Genomic DNA, 19,087 nt, shown 5'->3' on the forward strand with positions numbered 1-19,087 from the left:
TCCATCCCTCTGACAGTAAAGGAACATATATGGAGAAAATAATTTATAGATATCTTTACACTACTAGAAATACAACTAGAAGGTTTAGACCTTACCGTATGCGACAAAAAAGATGATGACAGAAGGGAGAGGAAGAGAGCTAGGAAAGAGAGGAATTTTGAGAACTGGTTAGACGCTTTCAGAATTATGGCCTGTGTCATAGTGGAGAAATTCCCACGCTGCGCCGCTGACCTCTGGTTGTACGAATCTAAAATACATGAAGCGCACCGCCAGTTCCCAGGGGATGCCTGGCTAGAGTACGACAAGAGTTTTAGGCTAAAAATGCAAGCCCACCCAGAGATGGAGTGGAACCAAGAGGATGTCTCCAGCTACATCCACAAAATGATGGCCGCAAGAGAAGCGAGCTCATGGGCAGGCAAAGGGGAGCAGTCCTTTCGGAACGCACACAACAAGGGGAGGCATGACAAATACAAAACATCACATAGACACAAAACCTGCCACAACACTAAAACAAGGGGGACAAGGGCCCACAGGCAATATGCTGGAAGTTTGAGACAGACGAGTGCTCCTGGGGGCAGAGCTACAAATTTAGACACTCCTGCTCCGCTTGTGTGGGCGAACACCCGGTGTCCACATGTAGGAAGCACAAGCACAAGTCAGACAGAAAAGATAAGAAGAAGAAGCAATAGTACCAACCCCCCCACCAGTCTTAAAACTAACCAATTGGATTTCAAACTGGCCAAGTCTCCAATCAATACAGATATCCTGAGAAGACTAGCAAATGAATATAATATAACAAAAAAGATGCAAGCACATTAGTAAAAGGCTTTGAGGAAGGCTTCATTATCCCAGTGAAAGGACGTATAGCTGGTGGGACCCCTAAAAGTTTGAAATCTGCTAGAGAACACCCACAGGTAGTCATCCAAAAAATTGAGAAGGAATTGAGGCTTGGGCGCATAGAGGGTCCTCTCCCTGCTCCCTTCCCCACAGACTTAATCATCTCACCATTAGGGGTGCTACCCAAGAAGGAGCCCCCCCAATTCAGACTAATACACCACCTATCATTCCCTGAAGGCACATCAGTGAATGATAGCATCCCGGAAGAAGCTTGTGCGGTGGGTTATGCCACACCGGTGATGCAATCGACATGATTAAAGCAACAGGCAAACGGGCACTGTTAGCAAAGGAGGACATTGAGTCAGCATTCCGATTGCTGCCTGTACACCCGGACAGTTTTCATCTGCTAGGTTTCCAACACAAGGGCCAGGTTTTCGTGGACAAAGCTTTGCCAATGGGGTGTTCCATCACAAGCGTGTATTTTGAACAATTTAGCACATTTTTGGAATGGGCATTACACAGGAGGCACCCGACAGGGGGAAAATGCATTATCTGGACGATTTCCTATTTGTAGGGGGAGCTGACGATGGAACATGCTCCAGATTACTGAAAGCCTTCCACACACTGACAGAAGAGATGGGAGTCCCTCTAGCAGGCGACAAGACGGTTGGCCCCACCACATCACTTGTATTCCTAGGCATAGAGCTAGACACAGTCGCCGGAACCTCCAGATTACCAGATGAGAAAGTGGCAGACTTAAGAGCAGATATCAAGTCCTTGCTAGGGAAACAGAAAGCAACCCTTGGGGAATTACAGAGCATGGTTGGCAAACTCAATTTCGCAACCAGAGTGATCCCAGCAGGCAGGGTCTTTGCCAGACGACTCAGCAGGCTGACAGCAGGGCTGCGTTTGAAACACCACCACGTGAGACTGGGTAAGGGGGTCAAAGGTGATCTCACCATGTGGCACTCTTTTTTAGAGGAATTTAATGGTCGGCTCATCTGAAGAGATGGCTGGATATCAGCTAGAGAGATCTCGCTTTACACAGACGCCGCAGGGGGCTGTGGTTTTGGGGCCATCCTAGGCAGGGAATGGTGCGCAGACAAGTGGCCTCCCAGGTGGTACGAATTAGGGATTAACAAAAACATCACATTTCTGGAATTATTTCCTATAGTGGTAGCCTTGACAATCTGGAAATCCCATTTGCAAAACTTAAAAATAACATTGTGATCTGATAATCTAGGTGGGGTTGCGGCAATAAACAAAGGGTCCGCTTCATGCCCCAATACACTGAGGCTTTTAAGGCGCCTGGTATACATCCAGCTCAAAGGTAACCTGGACATCAGGGCCAGACATGTCCAGGGCATAAAGAACTCACGGGCGGATGCCCTTTCTCGTTCCCAGATGGACAAGTTCAGGAAGCTTGCCCCAGAAGCAAACAGCAGGATGACACCTGGTGGGACCTGGTGGAACAGACCTGTCCCTATTAGTTCAGAGCGCACTCACACCAGAGACACAATGGAGATATAATAAATACGCCAAGGTCCTCATGGACGTTGGGGGGCTAGAGTCCCTAACCGACCCGCTAGCAATCAGAGCAGCTGCAGAACATTTCATCATGTGGGCTTTCAAGCAGGGGAAAATGAAGTCCTGGGCACAGGCACACCTGGCGGCGGTTGTCCATTTTTCAAAGCTACAAATGGGCACAGATCCCACTGCCTCACACTACATCAAAACTGAAATGAAAGGCTGGAAACGCCTCGGAGGGCACAAAAAAGACACCAGACACCCCATCGATTTCAACAAATTGAGCCTCTTAATAGATTTACTTCAGCCCACAGTAGAGAACCGTTATGAACTCTTAGTGTTCAGATCGGCATTCGCCATAGCCTTCTTCTGGGCATTTAGAGTGGGCGAGCTGGTGGCAGCAGTGAGAAATTCAGGGGGCAACTCTTGCCTGCAAATAGGGGATTGCCACGTAGAACGTGACAGGGTACGCTTAACCCTGAGATGATCCAAAACGGACCAGTTGGGCACTGACATTGTCCTAAAATGTATAGATCAGACAAAGTATTGCCCGGTCTGCAGCATGAAGGAATATTTAGAGGTACACCCCCTGGGACCAGGCCCCCTGTTCAGACATGCCAATGGGGACTACCTGAGCAGATTTCAATTTTCTGCGGTCATGCGGAAAACACTAGGGAAGGGTGGCCTGATCCCAGCAGACTTCAGTTCACATTCATTTCGCATCGGGCGGCCACCACAGCGGCCAGTTTAGGCTTAGATCCAAAAGCAATCAAAGCGGTTGGCAGATGGCGGTCAAAAGCGTACAGAGGTTACATTCGCCCACACCTATTGTGATGGTATCTTGTCATTACAGTAACAGGTGCACCCCCCAGACTCATTTGGGTGATAGGACACTCATTCATATCCAGGCTACAAGCATGGAGGAAGCAAAACAAGAAGTTGAGCATAGGAGAAAGACCAGCAGATTCAATCAGATGGATGGGTTCCCCGGGCATGAAATGGTCACAGCTCCAACCGACCCTGCACAAGCTATTAGAGACCGGGCAGAAACACCCAGGTATGTTAATTATACACTTGGGAGGGAACGATTTGACCACTTTGGGAAGAAAGGTACTCCTGAATGACATCAGGGGAGCAATATGGAACCTTACCAGGCTTTTTGGGAAAACCACCATCATCTGGTCAGAAATAATCCCCAGAATCACTTGGCGGGGAGCAACATCGGACAAAGCGGTAGACAACTCCAGGAGGAAGCTAAACATCGCGGTCGCCAAGTACTGTAAAATTGACGGTTTGGAAAGCATCTGCCATGGCTTGATCCACCCCAGGCGACCAGAGCTCTATGCGCCGGACGGCGTACATTTATCGTCAGAAGGGATGGGAAGTTTCTGGTCCAATCTAGCAGCAGCAATGAAGTAGACTGAGAAAAAAAGGGGGATTGTGGAAACTGGGGGAGCTGCCAGGAGACGTAAGCCTCTCTGGCAGCGTGGCGTAAATAAACAAGGTTTTACCAAATAATTGATCAGAAGACACACCTAGTAAGGGGGTGTGTGAACAAAAGCCACACACCTGGGGATGCCTTACGGCAGGGTGTAAGATGGCCAAGCAGGGGAGTAAGCGGAACACGGCACTCGCAGCCCAGACCCACCAAGTCGGATGGCAGGGCATAGGACACGCCAGGTAACGAGTTGGGCCTAATCCAAAGAATTTGAAGCTACCCCCTAAACAACATGGTAAAACAAAACTCTATTGGAGTGAGCCCCTCCAAAAAGAAATGTGGGACTGCCTAAACAATCGAAGGGCAAAAGGAGGCGTGACAAATGGAGACCAGGACTTGAGGGCCCACCAGTCACTCACTGCAATTTGTGAAAAGTTTGGACTTTAGATTTGTTAAAGGAATAAGCTGATGTTTTATTGGCATATTTACAAATGTTGATTGACAGTGATTTGGTCTCATGCTCAGTATATACTATCATGGGCAGCCGCACGCTTGTCCGTATTAATAAAGCGGCCAATTGTTATCCACTACATAAGACGTTGTCAAAGTCTGTTTTCATGCATGTAATACAGTGTGACATATTTAAGGAATTGCATGATATATGCTTGCTCTGTAGTGTGCCAAGTGCGGGAGTTAGTACAAAGGCCGCCCCGGTAGGGGGCATAAAGGGCCGGCGCCTTAAAGGCCGCCTTTGCCCAGAAGGGACCAGTAAAACCGGTTTTCAGGGAGGAAGCGCGACAACCAGGTGGTGGCGCACCCCCACCCCAGTGTGCCAGCAAGGGGGGGGGGAAGGTCAAGATCCAAACAACCAATGGGGGGGTCGCTATCTTTTAAACCCCCCAATCCAAACGGCAAATTTAAATCTAGGGGGGCAAAGAAAGGTGCATTTAAGGAGCGCGGTCCCGTGGGGGTTTTTCATTCACGATCGGGACAACGCGCTCGCACTCTGGAAGAAGAGAAACACCACCCACCCACTGTGACGAAAAGGCAACCATTCGCAATACCGGACAGATACAAGGGGCGTAAATGCGTAAATAAAGTTTTACCAAATAATGTTCAGAAGACACACCTAGTAAGGGGGTGTGTGAACAAAAGCCACACACCATGGGATGCCTTACAGCAGGGTGTAAGATGGCCAAGCAAGGGGAGTAAGCGAAACACGGCACTCGCAGCCCAGACCCGCCAAGTCGGATGGCAGGGCATAGAACATGCCAGGTAGCGAGTTGGGCCTAATCCAAAGAACTTGAAGCTACCCCCTAAACAACATGGTAAAACAAAACTCTATTGGAGTGAGCCCCTCCAAAAAGAAAGGTGGGACTGCCTAAACAATCGAAGGGCAAAAGGAGGCGTGACAAATGGAGGCCAGGACTTGAGGGCCCACCAGTCACTCACTGCAATTTGTGAAAAGTTTGGACTTTAGATGTGTTAAAGGAATAAGCTGATGTTTTATTGGCATATTTACAAATGTTGATTGACAGTGATTTGGTCTTATGCTCAATATATACTATCAGCACGCTTGTCCATATTAATAAAGCGGCCAATTGTTATCCACTACATAAGACGTTGTCAAAGTCTGTTTTCATGCATGTTTTCATGCATGTAATACAGTGTGACATATTTAAGGAATTGCATGATCTATGCTTGCTCTGTAGTGTGCCAAGTGCGGGAGTTAGGCATTCAGAATGGTTGACTGCCCAACAGTGAGGGATCGCAGGAGGTCACTAGCCTCCTCACTGAGGGAAGCAGGGCTGACTGGGGCAGGGCCTGAGGTGCCTGGGATGAAGGAGATGCCAACCCTCCTGGGTAAGCGGGCACGGGATACACGCTGAGGGGCTGCTGGGAGGACGATGCTGGTAGGGGGGTGGCAGCTGTACCTGATGTTGGGGTGGGCACAGAGGTGTCCGCCACCGCCAGGGAGCTTCCATCAGAGGAGGAGTTGCTGTCGGTTGTCTCCCCTCCTGTCCCCATCGTGGTGCTCCCCTCGCCCTCCGTCCCACTGGTGCCCTCACCGTCGGTGGATTCAGCCTCCAGGCCCATGTGGGATGCAGCTCCCTCCGTCGCCGGTGCCTCTGCTCCTCTGCCAGATTATGCTAATGCACACAAGGACAGGGTGACAAAACAAAAAGGGGGGAGAAACAGAGGATACACTTGATCAATGCCAGCAACACCACTACCGTTGGCGTACACAACACACAGGGAGCAGCCCTGTGCACTAGGCCATGCAGTACCAGTTACTTAGATAGTCACCAGTCCATGGGGTACAATGCCTACCGCCATTAGCTGCACACCTGAAACCCACAGGACCCTGCCCAGTAGTAGATGCCCACTAACACTATTGGGGTAGGAGTGCTTCAGAGCCTGCCCAACAAGGGACCTTCCCTGCCATCTTCGCCCTGGCTTAGGAGCACCCATAACCCACATCCCCCACCCAGGTAACTCTTAACCCGGGCAAAGTAAGGATTCAGAATCTGTACTCACCCCCTAGTGGCTGCTGTGATGCCTTCAAGCACCCATCCAACTCCGGATAGGCCACCGCCAGGATGCGGAACATCAGGGGGGTCATGGTGCGACTGGCACCCCTTCCTCGTTGCGAGGCCAGCCCCAGCTGGGCCTCCGCTGTCTTCTTTGCCCAGAGGCGCAGGTCCTCTCACCTTTTGCGGCAGTGGGTGTAACACCTGTCAAAGACCCCCAGGGTCCGCACCTCCTTGGCGATGGCACGCCAAATACCTTTTTTCTGGTGGGCACTGACCTGCATGGAAAAGACAGCAGAAAAGTTAATTAGTCAACCGTCCGCACCGTCACACTCATGGCCTACCAGATCCCTCCCATCCCCTGACGCACGTACATTGACCACCTTACATGCAGCACTCTGGCCACGACGCCTCTGGCCCCCCCACCTGTGGCTTACACACACAGTACTCCATACATTCATGGCCCACGCATCATGCTCACAGTGTACTCACCTGTTTTTCTGGAGGATCGTAGAGTAACGTGTACTGGGGTAGGACCCCATCCACCAGTTTCTCCAACTCCTCCGTAGTGAAGGCAGGGGCCCTTTCCCCAGATACATGAGCCATTGTTGCTTCCAGACACAGGTCCCAGCAGCACTTGCAGTATAGGTCCTTTCCTGTTGAAGGTCAGGTAGCAAGTGAGTGAACAGATAGAAAATGGCAGTCACGTCCGCAGCAGTGCGTACCGTCACCGCCCGCGTACATTGCCATTAGCTCCTGGAACCCATAGGGCTCAATGATAACCAATGTGAAGTTGCGCGGCGATCTTCGACTGCCTACCGCAATGGTGCACAACAACAATGGAATTACCTCATTTCCACTTGTCCCTCCTCACAGGTCAGGCAGCCACCCTTTCAGGGGGGCACAGGGCATGGCACCTAACTGTGTCACAGCAGACATTGGCACAGCAACAGATTGTCGGATTCACATACTGGTTCTGTAAAAGAAAAAAAATCATCATTAGTGCAATAGATGTGTGAATATGACCCTCTGCTCACCGTTTTCTTCCATAGGCTTCAACAGCTGAGGCTGAATATGAGGTGGCGGCATCCTCCGGTGTACAGACCTCTGGTGGACCTTGCAACAATAGAGGACAGACACATTATCATAACCTACAGACTTGATCGTGCCACAATCCAAGATCTGTGTGCCCAATTGGAGCCAGACCTGGTGTCAGCTATCCGCCAGCCCACAGGTATCCCCCCTCTCGTGCAGGTCCTGCCAGTGCTCCATTTCCTGGCAAGTGGTTCCTTCCAAACAACAGTGGTCATGGCATCAGGGATGTCTCAGCCAATGTTCTCCAACGTGTTGACCAGAGTGTTGTCAGCCCTGCTGAAACACATGCGCAGCTACATCGTATTTCCCCAGGTGGAGTATTTGGCCACAGTGAAAGCAGACTTTTATGCCCTGGGACATATCCCCAACATCATTGGTGCCATTGATGGTACACATGTGGCATTCCCCCCCCCCAGAGAAATTAACAAGTTTTCAGGAATAGAAAAAGCTATCACTCTATGAATGTGCAGATGGTATGTTTGGCGGACCAGTACATCTCCCATGTGAATACCAAATATCCTGGCTCTGTGCATGACGCCTTTATCTTGAGGAATAGCAGCATCCCATTTGTGATGGGCCAACTCCAGAGGCACCGAGTGTGGCTAATAGGTGAGCCCTAGGTCGCCACACAGTATAAGTAGGTGTCTGGGTATGGGGTTGTCCCTAAGGGTTAGTGTGTGTCTAACAGTTGTCCCTCGATATTTGCAAGTGACCCTGGTTACCCCAACCTCTCATGGCTACTGACCCCAGTAAGGAATGCCAGGACAAGGGCAGAGGAACGTTACAATGAGGCACATGAGTGTACAAGGGGGATTATTGAAAGGACCTTCTGCCTCCTGAAGGCCAGGTTCTGGTGCCTCCATCTGACTGGTGGATCCCTTTACTACTCACCCAAGAAGGTGTGCCAGATCATCGCTGTATGTTGCATGTTGCACAACCTGTCCTTGAGACGCCAGGTGCCTTTTCTGCAGGAGAATGTGCCTGGAGATGGTCTTGTGGCAGTGATGGAGCCTGTGGACAGTGAGGAAGAGGAGGCAGAGGAAGAAGATGTTGACAACAGAAGCAATATAATACAGCAGTACTTCCAGTGACACACAGGTAAGACACTGTAACTTCACTTAAATTTTCAATTTTCTGTTGGACATTTTACATGGCAGCCTGATTTACCTTTGTCTATGGCCACTTACTGTACCCTTTGGCATCTCTAGTTTCAGATCTCTGTGGCCCACTCTGGCTCCTGCTATGTGTACTGCTGCCCACCAAAGGTCATTCCAAAGTATATTTAACTGTACATATGACTTGGAATGCTTTGATAATGGTGAACTAATACATATTTGAATCATTTGACAGACTCCAGATGTGTATTTGTTCCAAGGGTGTTTATTTACACGCTCATAAGTAGAGGGGGATGTGCAATGGTCTGGGCTGATGGTGGAGGAAAATCCAAGGTAAAGTCCAGTCTCTTGGTATCACAGGTGCATTGTCCAATGGGGCATAGGAAGGGGAGTAATGGCAGTTCAAGGTGGACAGGGTGACATAGTGAGACAGAAGGGTGACAATCAGGAGAGTCTTATTTCCTGGTGGGGTCTTGGCAATGGTCTCTCGCGTCTGCCTGGATCGCAGGGACCATTTGCGGGGTGGTTCTCCTTCTGCAGGGGCGGGGTGCTGGTGGCCTGTTGTTCCTGTGGCGGGGCCTCCTGTCCACTAGCGCCGGTGGAGGTGGAAGGCTGTTCATCGGTTTGGCTAGTGTGAGGGGCCCGTTGGTGTGCCACTGCCTCCCTCATGGTGTTGCCCATGTCAGCCAGCACCCCTGCAATGGTGACCAGGATGGAGTAGATCTGTTTGAGGTCCTCCCTGATCCCCAGGTACTGTCCCTCCTGCAGCCGCTGGGTCTCCTGCAACTTGGCCAGTATCTGGCCCATCGCCTCCTGGGAATGGTCGTATGCTCCCAGGATGTTGGTGAATGCCTCCTGGAGAGTGGGTTCCCTGGACCTGTCCTCCCCCTATCGCACAGCAGTCCTCCCAGCTTCCCTGTTGTCCTGTGCCTCTGTCCCCTGAACCGTGTGCCCACTGCCACTGACCCCAGGTCCCTGATCGTCCTGGGTTTGTGGGGTTGCCTGGGGTCCCTGTAGTGGTGGACACACTGCTGATTGACGTGTCCTGGGGACAGTGGCATGGGCCCGCTGGGTGGGTGCTGTGCTGGGGTTTCCTGAGGGGGAAGGCTCTGTGGTGGGTTGGGACTGTGGCAGGGTGACCGACTGTCCAGAGGTCCCTGATGGGTCAGGTTGGTCATCCTGATCCAGGCGTGCAGAGCTGCTGTCGTCACTGTGGGCCTCTTCTGGGGGGGGACTGGATGTAGCTGGCACCTCCTCTCCGGTGACGTTGAGTAGGGGTCCTGTGGGGATGCAAATGCAGTTTTAGTGTATCTGCGTGTGACATCTTGTGCATGGGTATATTTCCCTGTAAGGTTGTGATTTCCCTGTCAGCTTTGCCTTGTTTTTGTGGTTATTTTGTGGGCTGGGTGAGTCTCTCTACTGAGCATGCTGTGGTGATGGGTGTCCATGCAGGTGTGTGATGGGGGTCCATGCATTGGTGTTACATGCAGGGCTTGGTATTGGGATGGGTGGGTTGTGATAGTGGGGTATGTGTGAGGTGGTGGAGTGATGGAAGTGAGGGCAGGGGTAGGAGTTTGTGATGGCATGCAGGTAGGGTGGGGGGATAAAGTAGTAAATATGTGACTTACCAGAGTCCAGTCCTCCTGCTACTCCTGCGAGGCCCTCAGGATGCATTATTGCCAAGACTTGCTCCTCCCATGTTGTTAGTTGTGGGGGTCCACCGCCAGTCCTCTGTACGGCTACCTAGTGTCTTGCAACCACGGAACGCACCTTCCCCCATAGGTCGTTCCACCTCTTCCTGATGTCATCCCTAGTTCTTGGGTGCTGTCCCATGGCGTTGACCCTGTCCACGATCCTCCGCCATAGCTCCAGCTTCTTTGCAACGGACGTCTGATGCACCTGTGATCCGAATAGCTGTGGCTCTACCCAAATGATTTCCTCCACCATGATCCTTAGCTCCTCCTCTGAAAACATGGGGTGCGTTTGGGGTGCCATGGATGTAGTGTGAGTGGTATGTGTGAGGATGTGTGGGGTGCTGTGTTGTGTTGTGAGGTGCGTGGATGGCGTATGGGTGATGATGTATTGTGCCTCTGATTGAGTGGGTGCTCCTGGCTTGTCTCTCTCTGCTTGCTATCTTTTTTTCACTGTAAGGGGTTGTGGGTAATGTGGGTGTGTGTTTTATAGTGGTGTGGGTGTGTGGGTGTGGTGTGTGTATATGTGTCAGGTGTGTGTAGTTTGAATTGTCCAATGTGGTGTAGTTTTGTAAGTGGGTGTGTATTTTGAGGGCGGCGGTGTGTACTGCCAATGGTTTACCGCGGTTGAAAGACCGCCACAATGGGTTTGTGATACTGTGGGCGTATTCCTGTTGGCGTAACGGTGTGGGTTTTGCTATTGCCAGTTTATCACTGACCTTTGGTCTGGCGGACTTGTGTGGGTGTCTGTATAGTGGCAGATTTCTTGGAGTGGGTCATAATACCTGTAGCGGAATACCGCCGCAGTCACAGTATGTTGGCGGCTGTCAGCACAGCGGTAGGAGGCATTTACCGCCACGGTTGTAATGAGGGCGTTAATGCTTTCCAGAATCAGCAGACAGAACGCTATTTAGGTATGCCATTGTTTGGTGTTTTTGAGCATATAGGATGGAGGTGGATTTTAGACTCTGGCCGCAGGAGCTTAGTGCAGTGTGGTCACCTTGGGCAGTAGCTCACTGGCACCCACCCCCAACACCCTTCCCCACCCCCCATTGCACAGATTTAACTCCTTGTGCTTTGGGTATGGTTAAATAACACTGCCAATAACTAATCCACACGAGAATACAGCATGACAAATCATACAAAGCAAAGCTGCTGAGGGTAATTTGTTACCTGTTAACTTTGCTGATTGATGACTAACTGAAGATTTCCCTACACGAAAGGCATACCCCCCTTCCAACATATTACATCCTGTGCATCAACATGCATATTTACATGATTAGGACTTTTTATTTAACATTTAGCAGTAGTTTCAAAGGCAATATTTCAGAGAAAAGGCCTCATCACCATGAAATATTTGCTGTATAACAGCTTTCTTAATCAACAAATACAATGAAACAAAAAGAAAGCATTTGTACATTATATTCGGTCTTCCACAATGCCACCTTCTGTAGAGAGAGTAAAGCTCTCCAGTGTGGCAGGCAGTTAACAATATTTCCTATCTGGACCCTCATTCGGAGCACAGATATCAATGTCAACTGAGAGAAGACTTTATCAAGTTTGCATGGAAGTTCATGGTGTGAACAATGCATGGTCCAATACTTAGTTTAGCATTTTTTAAAGAAAGGAGAAGGCTTAGAAAGTGCTATAAATTATCTACAGCTTTGCATAGAAAGTTCTTTAAAAAAAAGAAAAAAAAAAGTGCAATTTACTTCCCCCATCCCATAGGGGTTTGTTACAGTCCAGTCTGTTGAACGTGGGAAGTCAACACTGCTTCTCCTGGAGTTTATCAGGAATAAAGGAATACTTTTTTGTCCCCAAAAGCATTTTTGTGTCAGAGTGTGCACTAAAGATCGAGTGCTATGAAAGTAAAAATTGCTGTTTAATAAGAGTAAAATATATTAACATGAAATCCTTTAAGCAGTAATACCCAACAAACTGGAAAGTAGACAATATATATTCTAAAGTGTAATCTTTGCACAAAGCAGGGAACAATGTTCTAAACCTGATTGTTATTTAGATATGACAAGACTGCCAACAGTAAGTGAAATCAAACATTTTTTAAAAGTTTAAAAAATGCATTCTAAATTATTATATTCTGTCAGATATAAATAGTGGGACACAATGAGGATGATCACATGAATCAATGTCACATGAATGCTGCATGGCAGGTCTTGATTTTATTCAATAGAAACTAACAGATGTTATGAAAATGTTTTTTGAAAGAAAGTTTAATACTTGAAAAGTTCTTGCGAGATGGTGTCATCTGGTCACACTACAAATCATAATTACTAACAATAAAGAAATAATATTCATAAAAAGATTGATATATCCTTTCCTTAACACGTTGTACTCTTCTATTTGCAAGCATACATAATTCCCAGATCAGAACAATAAAATAACATCATACTTTTATAGAAGAAAAACACATAGCAGATAATCCTGTCATATGCTCCTATACTGACCTCCTGGAGTTCTGGACACATTTCATGGGTCCCAAAGAAAGATGAGTTTCATCAGCAAATGGACAGCTTCAACTCAGGCTACAGAGCTTTACTATTGTCTTTTGTTGATTCTATATTCTAATCTTCAAATGTAATACCTGCCCATTCTTTATTGAATTAATGCGGAGAACAGCATTAAAAATCTCTCCCTTATGCAAACTTCATTTAGTTTTTAAGTAATAATACCCATTTGAAAACAATACATTTTTCAACCCGACTGCCACAAAAAACATCATGTAATATAACAAATACAAAGTAGCTAATATTCATGACATGACCCTACATTCCCATCTAAGGGATCTGGTGATATTTACAAATCACAGGGACTTTTGTCTTGTGGTTTGTGATATGTGATATGATATATATGATATATGATATGTGGTTTATGACATCATCAAAACGTTATGATGGAAATACAGGGCCATAGTACATGGGTACCTATTATTAATCCCCATAAAATAGCAAAGGTTATACACTAAAATATACCTGTATCCTAATGCTTACATAATTCATTAAGGCATTCACCATCCCCATGTGCATGGATGGAATAGAAAAATGCATCCTATAGTCAACAGTGTCAAAGGTTACCAATATACTCAATAATAAGATTGATGCGCTATCTTGCCCTACAACATGCACAAGGAAAATTCCACAGTGGCAGGTTTATTTCAACATATTATTGTGTTTTCCCAAAGTTAGAAAGTGCATGGACACTGGGAAGTTTGAAAAATGAAACCCTGCCACATTTACTGTAGCCAACATTATTTTCTTCAATGTGTTGCCAACAGCAATTTTATAATTTCATGACAGGTCAAAACACACCCTATTTGATGTGTATTTATGAGTTTTCCTGTGTGTATATTTGCTGATGCACATGTAGTTGCAAAAAAGCATTAAAGCTCTTCTCACATCCATTACAACAGAATGTTATATTTGCTTTTGTGTGTTCACTAATCAACCACTATGCATAATAAACCATGCAAGATCTTCCTTCATTTACTATATCTGTGGGTTTGCAGGAGGTTTCTTACAGTTTATGAATGATGGAAAAATATTACATATTTTATGTTCTTTTTCCATGTGTGATTGAAGGTGGCATTTTAGGTATGTTGGGCTAGCAAACCCATTCTACCTTCACTGCAACTGTATGTCTTTTCTTCTGTACACCTTCGAAGCTGGATGGTTAGGACTAATGCTTGAGTAAACCTCTTTCCACATCCACTGCTTGTGTGTTTTTTTTTTCTGTTTCTGTGTTAGCTGCTGACCATTAGACGCATGGATTTACTAAAGCTCTTTCAACATTTACTGCATTTATATGTTTTCCTTCTGTATGCCATTGCAGACAGATGGTTAGGTGTGATGACTGAGTGCATCTCTTTTCACATTCTCTAAATATGTATATTTGTTCCCATGTGTGTTAGATGGTGGCTGTTTGGAGGTGTGGATTTACTAAAGCTCTTTCCACAATCACTGCAAGTGTATGGTTTCTCTGCTACATGCTTTTGCAGATGGATGGTTAGGACTGATGCTCACATGAAGAAATTTCCACATTCACTCCATGTGTATGGTTTTTCTCATGTGCATGCGCTGGTAGACCTTTATAGTTAAAAATTAATAAAGTTCATTCCAAGTTCACTGCATGTGAAGTTCTTCTTGTGTGTATTAGCTTGTGGCTCCTTAGATGCGTAGATCTACGAAAGCTCTTTCCACATTCATTGCATGTGTGTGGCTTTTCTCCTGTATGGCATTGCAGATGGCTGGTTAGTTGTGCTGCTTGAATAAATCGCTTTCCACATTCTCTGCAAGTGTATGGTTTTTCTACTGTGTGCCATCGCAAATGGATAGCTAGGCTTGATGCTTTAGTAAAGCTCTTTCCACATTCACTGCATGTGAATGGCTTTTCTCCGGTATGCCTTCGCAGGTGGATGGTTAGGGATGATGCTTGAGTAAAGCTCTTTCCACATTCACTGCAAGTGTATGGTTTTTCTCCTGTATGGCATCGCAGATGGATGGCTAGGCCTGATGCTTCAATAAAGCTCTTTCCACATTCACTGCATGTGAATGGTTTTTCTCCTGTATGCCTTCGCAGATGAATGGTTAGGTGTGATGCACGAGTAAAGCTCTTTCCACATTCACTACATGTGTATGGTTCTTGCCCTGTGTGTGTTAGCTCATGGCTCTTTAGATACGTAGATCTACTAAAGGTCTTTCCACATTCACTGCATGTGTATGGCTTTTCCCCTGTGTGTGTTAGCTCATGCCTCTTTAGATACGTTGATATTCTAAAGCTCTTTCCACATTCACTGCAAGTGTAAGGTTTTTCCCCTGTGTGCATTCGCTGGTGCTTCCTTGCAGCTGATGCTTCTGTAAATCTCTTTCCACATTCACTGCAAGAGTAAGGTTTTTCCCCTGAGTGCATTCGCTGGTGCTTCTTTAAAGATGATAAAGAAATAAAGCTCTTTTCACATTCACTGCAAGTGTATGGTTTTTCTCCTGTATGCCATCGCAGATGGATGGTTAGGCCTGATGCTTCAGTAAAGCTCTTTCCACATTCACTGCATGTGTATGGTTTTTCTCCTGTGTGTGTTAGCTGGTGGCTCTTTAGGTACGTAGATGTACTAAAGCTTTTTCCACATTCACTGCACATGTAAGGTTTTTCCCCTGTGTGCATTCGCTGGTGCTTCCTTGCAGCTGATGCTTCTGTAAATCTCTTTCCACATTCACTGCAAGAGTAAGGTTTTTCCCCTGAGTGCATTCGCTGGTGCTTCTTTACAGCTGATGCTTCTGTAAAGCTCTTTCCACATTCACTGCAAGTGTAAGGTTTTTCCCCCGTGTGTGTTAGCTGGTGGCTAATCAGATTTGTAGATGTACGAAGGCTCTTTCCACAGTCACTGCAAGTATAAGGTTTTTCCCCTGTGTGAATACGCTGGTGGATCTTTACAGTTGATAAACGAGTAAAGCTCTTTCCACATTCACTGCAAGTGTAAGGTTTTTCCCCTGTGTGTGTTAGCTGGTGGCTCTTCAGATTTGTAGATGTATGAAAGCTCTTTCCACAGTCACTGCAAGTATAATGTTTTTCCCCTGTGTGAATACGCTGGTGGATCTTTACAGTTGATAAACGAGTAAAGCTCTTTCCACATTCACTGCAAGTATATGTTTTTTTCCTGTATGCCATTGCAAATGGATGGTTAGGTCTGATGCACAAGTAGAGATCTTTCCACATTCACTGCAGGTGTATGCTTTTTCGCCTGTGTGTGTTCGCTGGTGGAACTTTAGGTTTGCTGACAGAATAAAGCTCTTTCCATTTTTACTGTATGTGTCTGTGTTTTCTGCTGTATGTGTTCGATATTTGCCCCACAGAGCTGATGACTCATTATAAGTAATCTTTCACTCATTACATCTAAATACGTTTTCTGTTGAATTGTTACTGGTGGCAGTGTAGGGATAATAAGTGATTAAAACCATTCTCACAAACACAGAACCTTTATGTTATTTCTTCTGTTTTTGTTTGTTAATGAACCCTTAGTTGCGATGGCTGATGAACACTCTTGCCACATTCACTCTGTCTCATGGGTCCCCCCTGTGCATGCTTGGTGATGCTACTTTAATACTAATGAGAAGCCAAAGCTCCTATTACGTTGTATGTTTTTCTTTGGGGTTTAGAGTCAAACCATCGGTTATATTTTGGTATAAATCATGTTAATGTGTTTCCTGACTGACAACCGTGGTTCATGAATCACTAACTATATTTTAATATTCACTAGATATGTTTAGTATTTGCAGTGTATCTGTTCTTAATAATGTTGAATAGTTACTGGAATTCTTGCAAGACTGATACATATGTATGATCTTTCTATCAGGAGCTGTCTCTTAAACCTGTGTTAAGAACTTTCTAGTACGTGTGCAAAGAACAAAACTCACAGCTTATCTAAATAGTCTGTTTCTAGGACAATATTCAAGAAATACACAAGGAACAAAACTTATTACCAAGGTGTTATATTCTAGAATAATGTTCTGCATTGCAAGTAACATTTTTTTCTTTGAACTTTCAGATGTATACTTCACAATTCCTGTTTTGTATACCTATGTTCTATTTCTACAGACTGACTGGTCCAGTCAAAACAGTGTTTATGGTGGACTAAGACCACAGCATTGATATTATCATGTTAGAGAGAGAAGCACTGTTGTAACTACCTGATAATAACATAAGAAAAATGGTGGTACGTAACATGTTTTAATATTGGGTGTGTTCTTCTAGTGAAATTGTTGTGATTTTTATTTATTTGGATGCTTTGAGACCACTAGCATGGATATCCTCTGCTTCTTGAAGCGGTTGGATTGCACTTGATGTCCTTGCAGGATACGTCTGGTCATGTACGAGATTCATTATCTCCTACTGAGTTGTTCTATTTCGAATTACTGTTTGGCATCATTTCTGGTTCTTCTTGAGTATCAGATAGCTTTCCAATATTGTCATATTTTCTTCATTACTCTGCATCTTATTATGTGTTCAGGAATCTCTACGGGGATAAAAAAAAAAATACTTGTTATGTCCAAATCTATATGCAGGAAAGTATACGCTATATCTCTGTTGAAGTGTAAAAAAAAAATGTAACTTGAATAAATTCCAGCCACTGGTAATTACTGTAGGTAGCAATACAGTGCATCTTTTTAGCTGACTGTGCCACTACAGACAATAATTATTCTTATGGAAATTGGCATTGATCCTGCTCCAAACAAAAACCCCAAAACAACCCAATATGTACCAGAGTCCATATTCATCTGAATAGTAACACAAGCAGCACCACATAATGGTAATGGCCTCGTTGGCCTTGGTCAGTGAGTTGTGGCTTAAGTTCTATGGCACAGCAAGACAATGAATCATTAAATTTCACTTTATCATGTTCATAGCTTAGGAACGAATAACGTTACAATGAAAATAAAACACAACATAGCTGTTTGAAAAACAGAATGATTTTCAGGACAAAACCAAATCTTAGAGTGGAAATGAGACTTGGGAGGCATGTTAAAGTATATGATGTCTCTACGTTCACCAACAAGGACAGTGGCCAGGCAATGTCTATATCAAGGGTCCCAAACCCTTTCTGTAGTGAGAGCTGCTTCTGATCAGTGAAAATCATCGTAGGTACCAAAGGCTTAATAATTTGCACATTATTACCAGACACCTCCAACCCAGCTTTATTGACTTTAAGCCTTATCTCCACAGTGCCAGATGCTGTGGTTTGAACGAATACTTTGACTAGGGGCACCATGACAGGGCTGTCATGTGAGTCAGTGAGAGCTTTGGGAATGTATGAACATGTGCATATGAATGGGATATAAGTGTATGGATATCCAAGAGCCTATGTTGTATGCACTTTTGGCACAGACATACCTTCCGCCATATGTGGCACCATTACATGTAGAACACAAATAAAACAACCGTTTTTTTAAATGGGAAAAATTTAAAGTGCAAAAATGTTCATAATGTGGAACATCTTTCTGCACTTTAACTTTCTCTCATTTAAAAATGACTATTTCTCAGTTACAAATATGACAGTGTTCTACTGGATGCTGGAAGCAAGAGGCCTGCTGTTTGTAAATGCAACACTTTGAAAAAAGATTTGAGATAATGAAGTTACCTTAATGATTCATTTGAACATTCTCGGATTTAAAAGCATTGAGAAACATCATTTTGTTCTCACCTCCAATACAGAGTTGACAAGGATTTTATTTAAGAGTTCAATACCTTTTTTACCTCTCTGCCGTGGGTCATAAATCTGACTCCAACACTACTCCTTATCAGGCCCTGCTATCTGCAGCCGGATGATAATAATTTGAACTAAACACAGCCTTCCCTTAACTTTAAAAGTAGAAACGAGACCCTGTGCTTATTTAAAATGAACTGAAGGCTGTGAGCTACACTTAGGGGATCTGTGAGCTACTGGTAGCTCGCGCTCGACAGGTTGGAGATACCTGGTCCATATCACCACAAAGCACTATTAGAGGGCCTGCCACATTTCAATGTCTTAACGTTTCCCGCTGGATTCACAGAGATTGGCCATGTGTTCAACAATGGGGTATTTATTATCTTCAACACAAACAGTTTAGAGGGAGGGCAGTTCTTGGTGTTTGCAACCTTACCCTAAGCAACTAAGGTGGCAAATTTCTGTTGAAACAGTCGACAGTCTTAAACAAAGTGCTGTCAGCCGTATGGAGTGCCATTAGATTTTGGAATTATACATACGATGCTGAGGACAGATAGGCAGCAACCAGATCGGCTAACTAAACCCAAGTTAGATGTGTAAGACTAACGGAAGCTGACTTCCCCAAGTTTAAACAAGTTCTG

General features: G+C 45.6%; 1 protein-coding gene across 6 annotated transcripts in view; it reads right to left on the minus strand.

Moving 5' to 3' along the window:
* Positions 1-13,400: 13,400 nt before the first annotated feature.
* The window catches only part of LOC138248900 (zinc finger protein 420-like), a 461,504-nt gene continuing 455,817 nt past the window's right edge, over positions 13,401-19,087 (minus strand). For all 6 annotated transcript variants that reach the window (XM_069202879.1, XM_069202876.1, XM_069202877.1 and 3 more), the window contains one exon: positions 13,401-17,258. In XM_069202879.1, the coding sequence (XP_069058980.1) occupies positions 14,360-15,961 (1,602 nt within the window). In that variant the 5' untranslated portion in view covers positions 15,962-17,258 and the 3' untranslated portion in view covers positions 13,401-14,359. The remainder of the gene's footprint in view (positions 17,259-19,087) is intronic.

The sequence above is a fragment of the Pleurodeles waltl genome, chromosome 8 (assembly GCF_031143425.1).
Source record: "Pleurodeles waltl isolate 20211129_DDA chromosome 8, aPleWal1.hap1.20221129, whole genome shotgun sequence".
In the NCBI taxonomy this organism is placed as follows: domain Eukaryota; kingdom Metazoa; phylum Chordata; class Amphibia; order Caudata; family Salamandridae; genus Pleurodeles; species Pleurodeles waltl.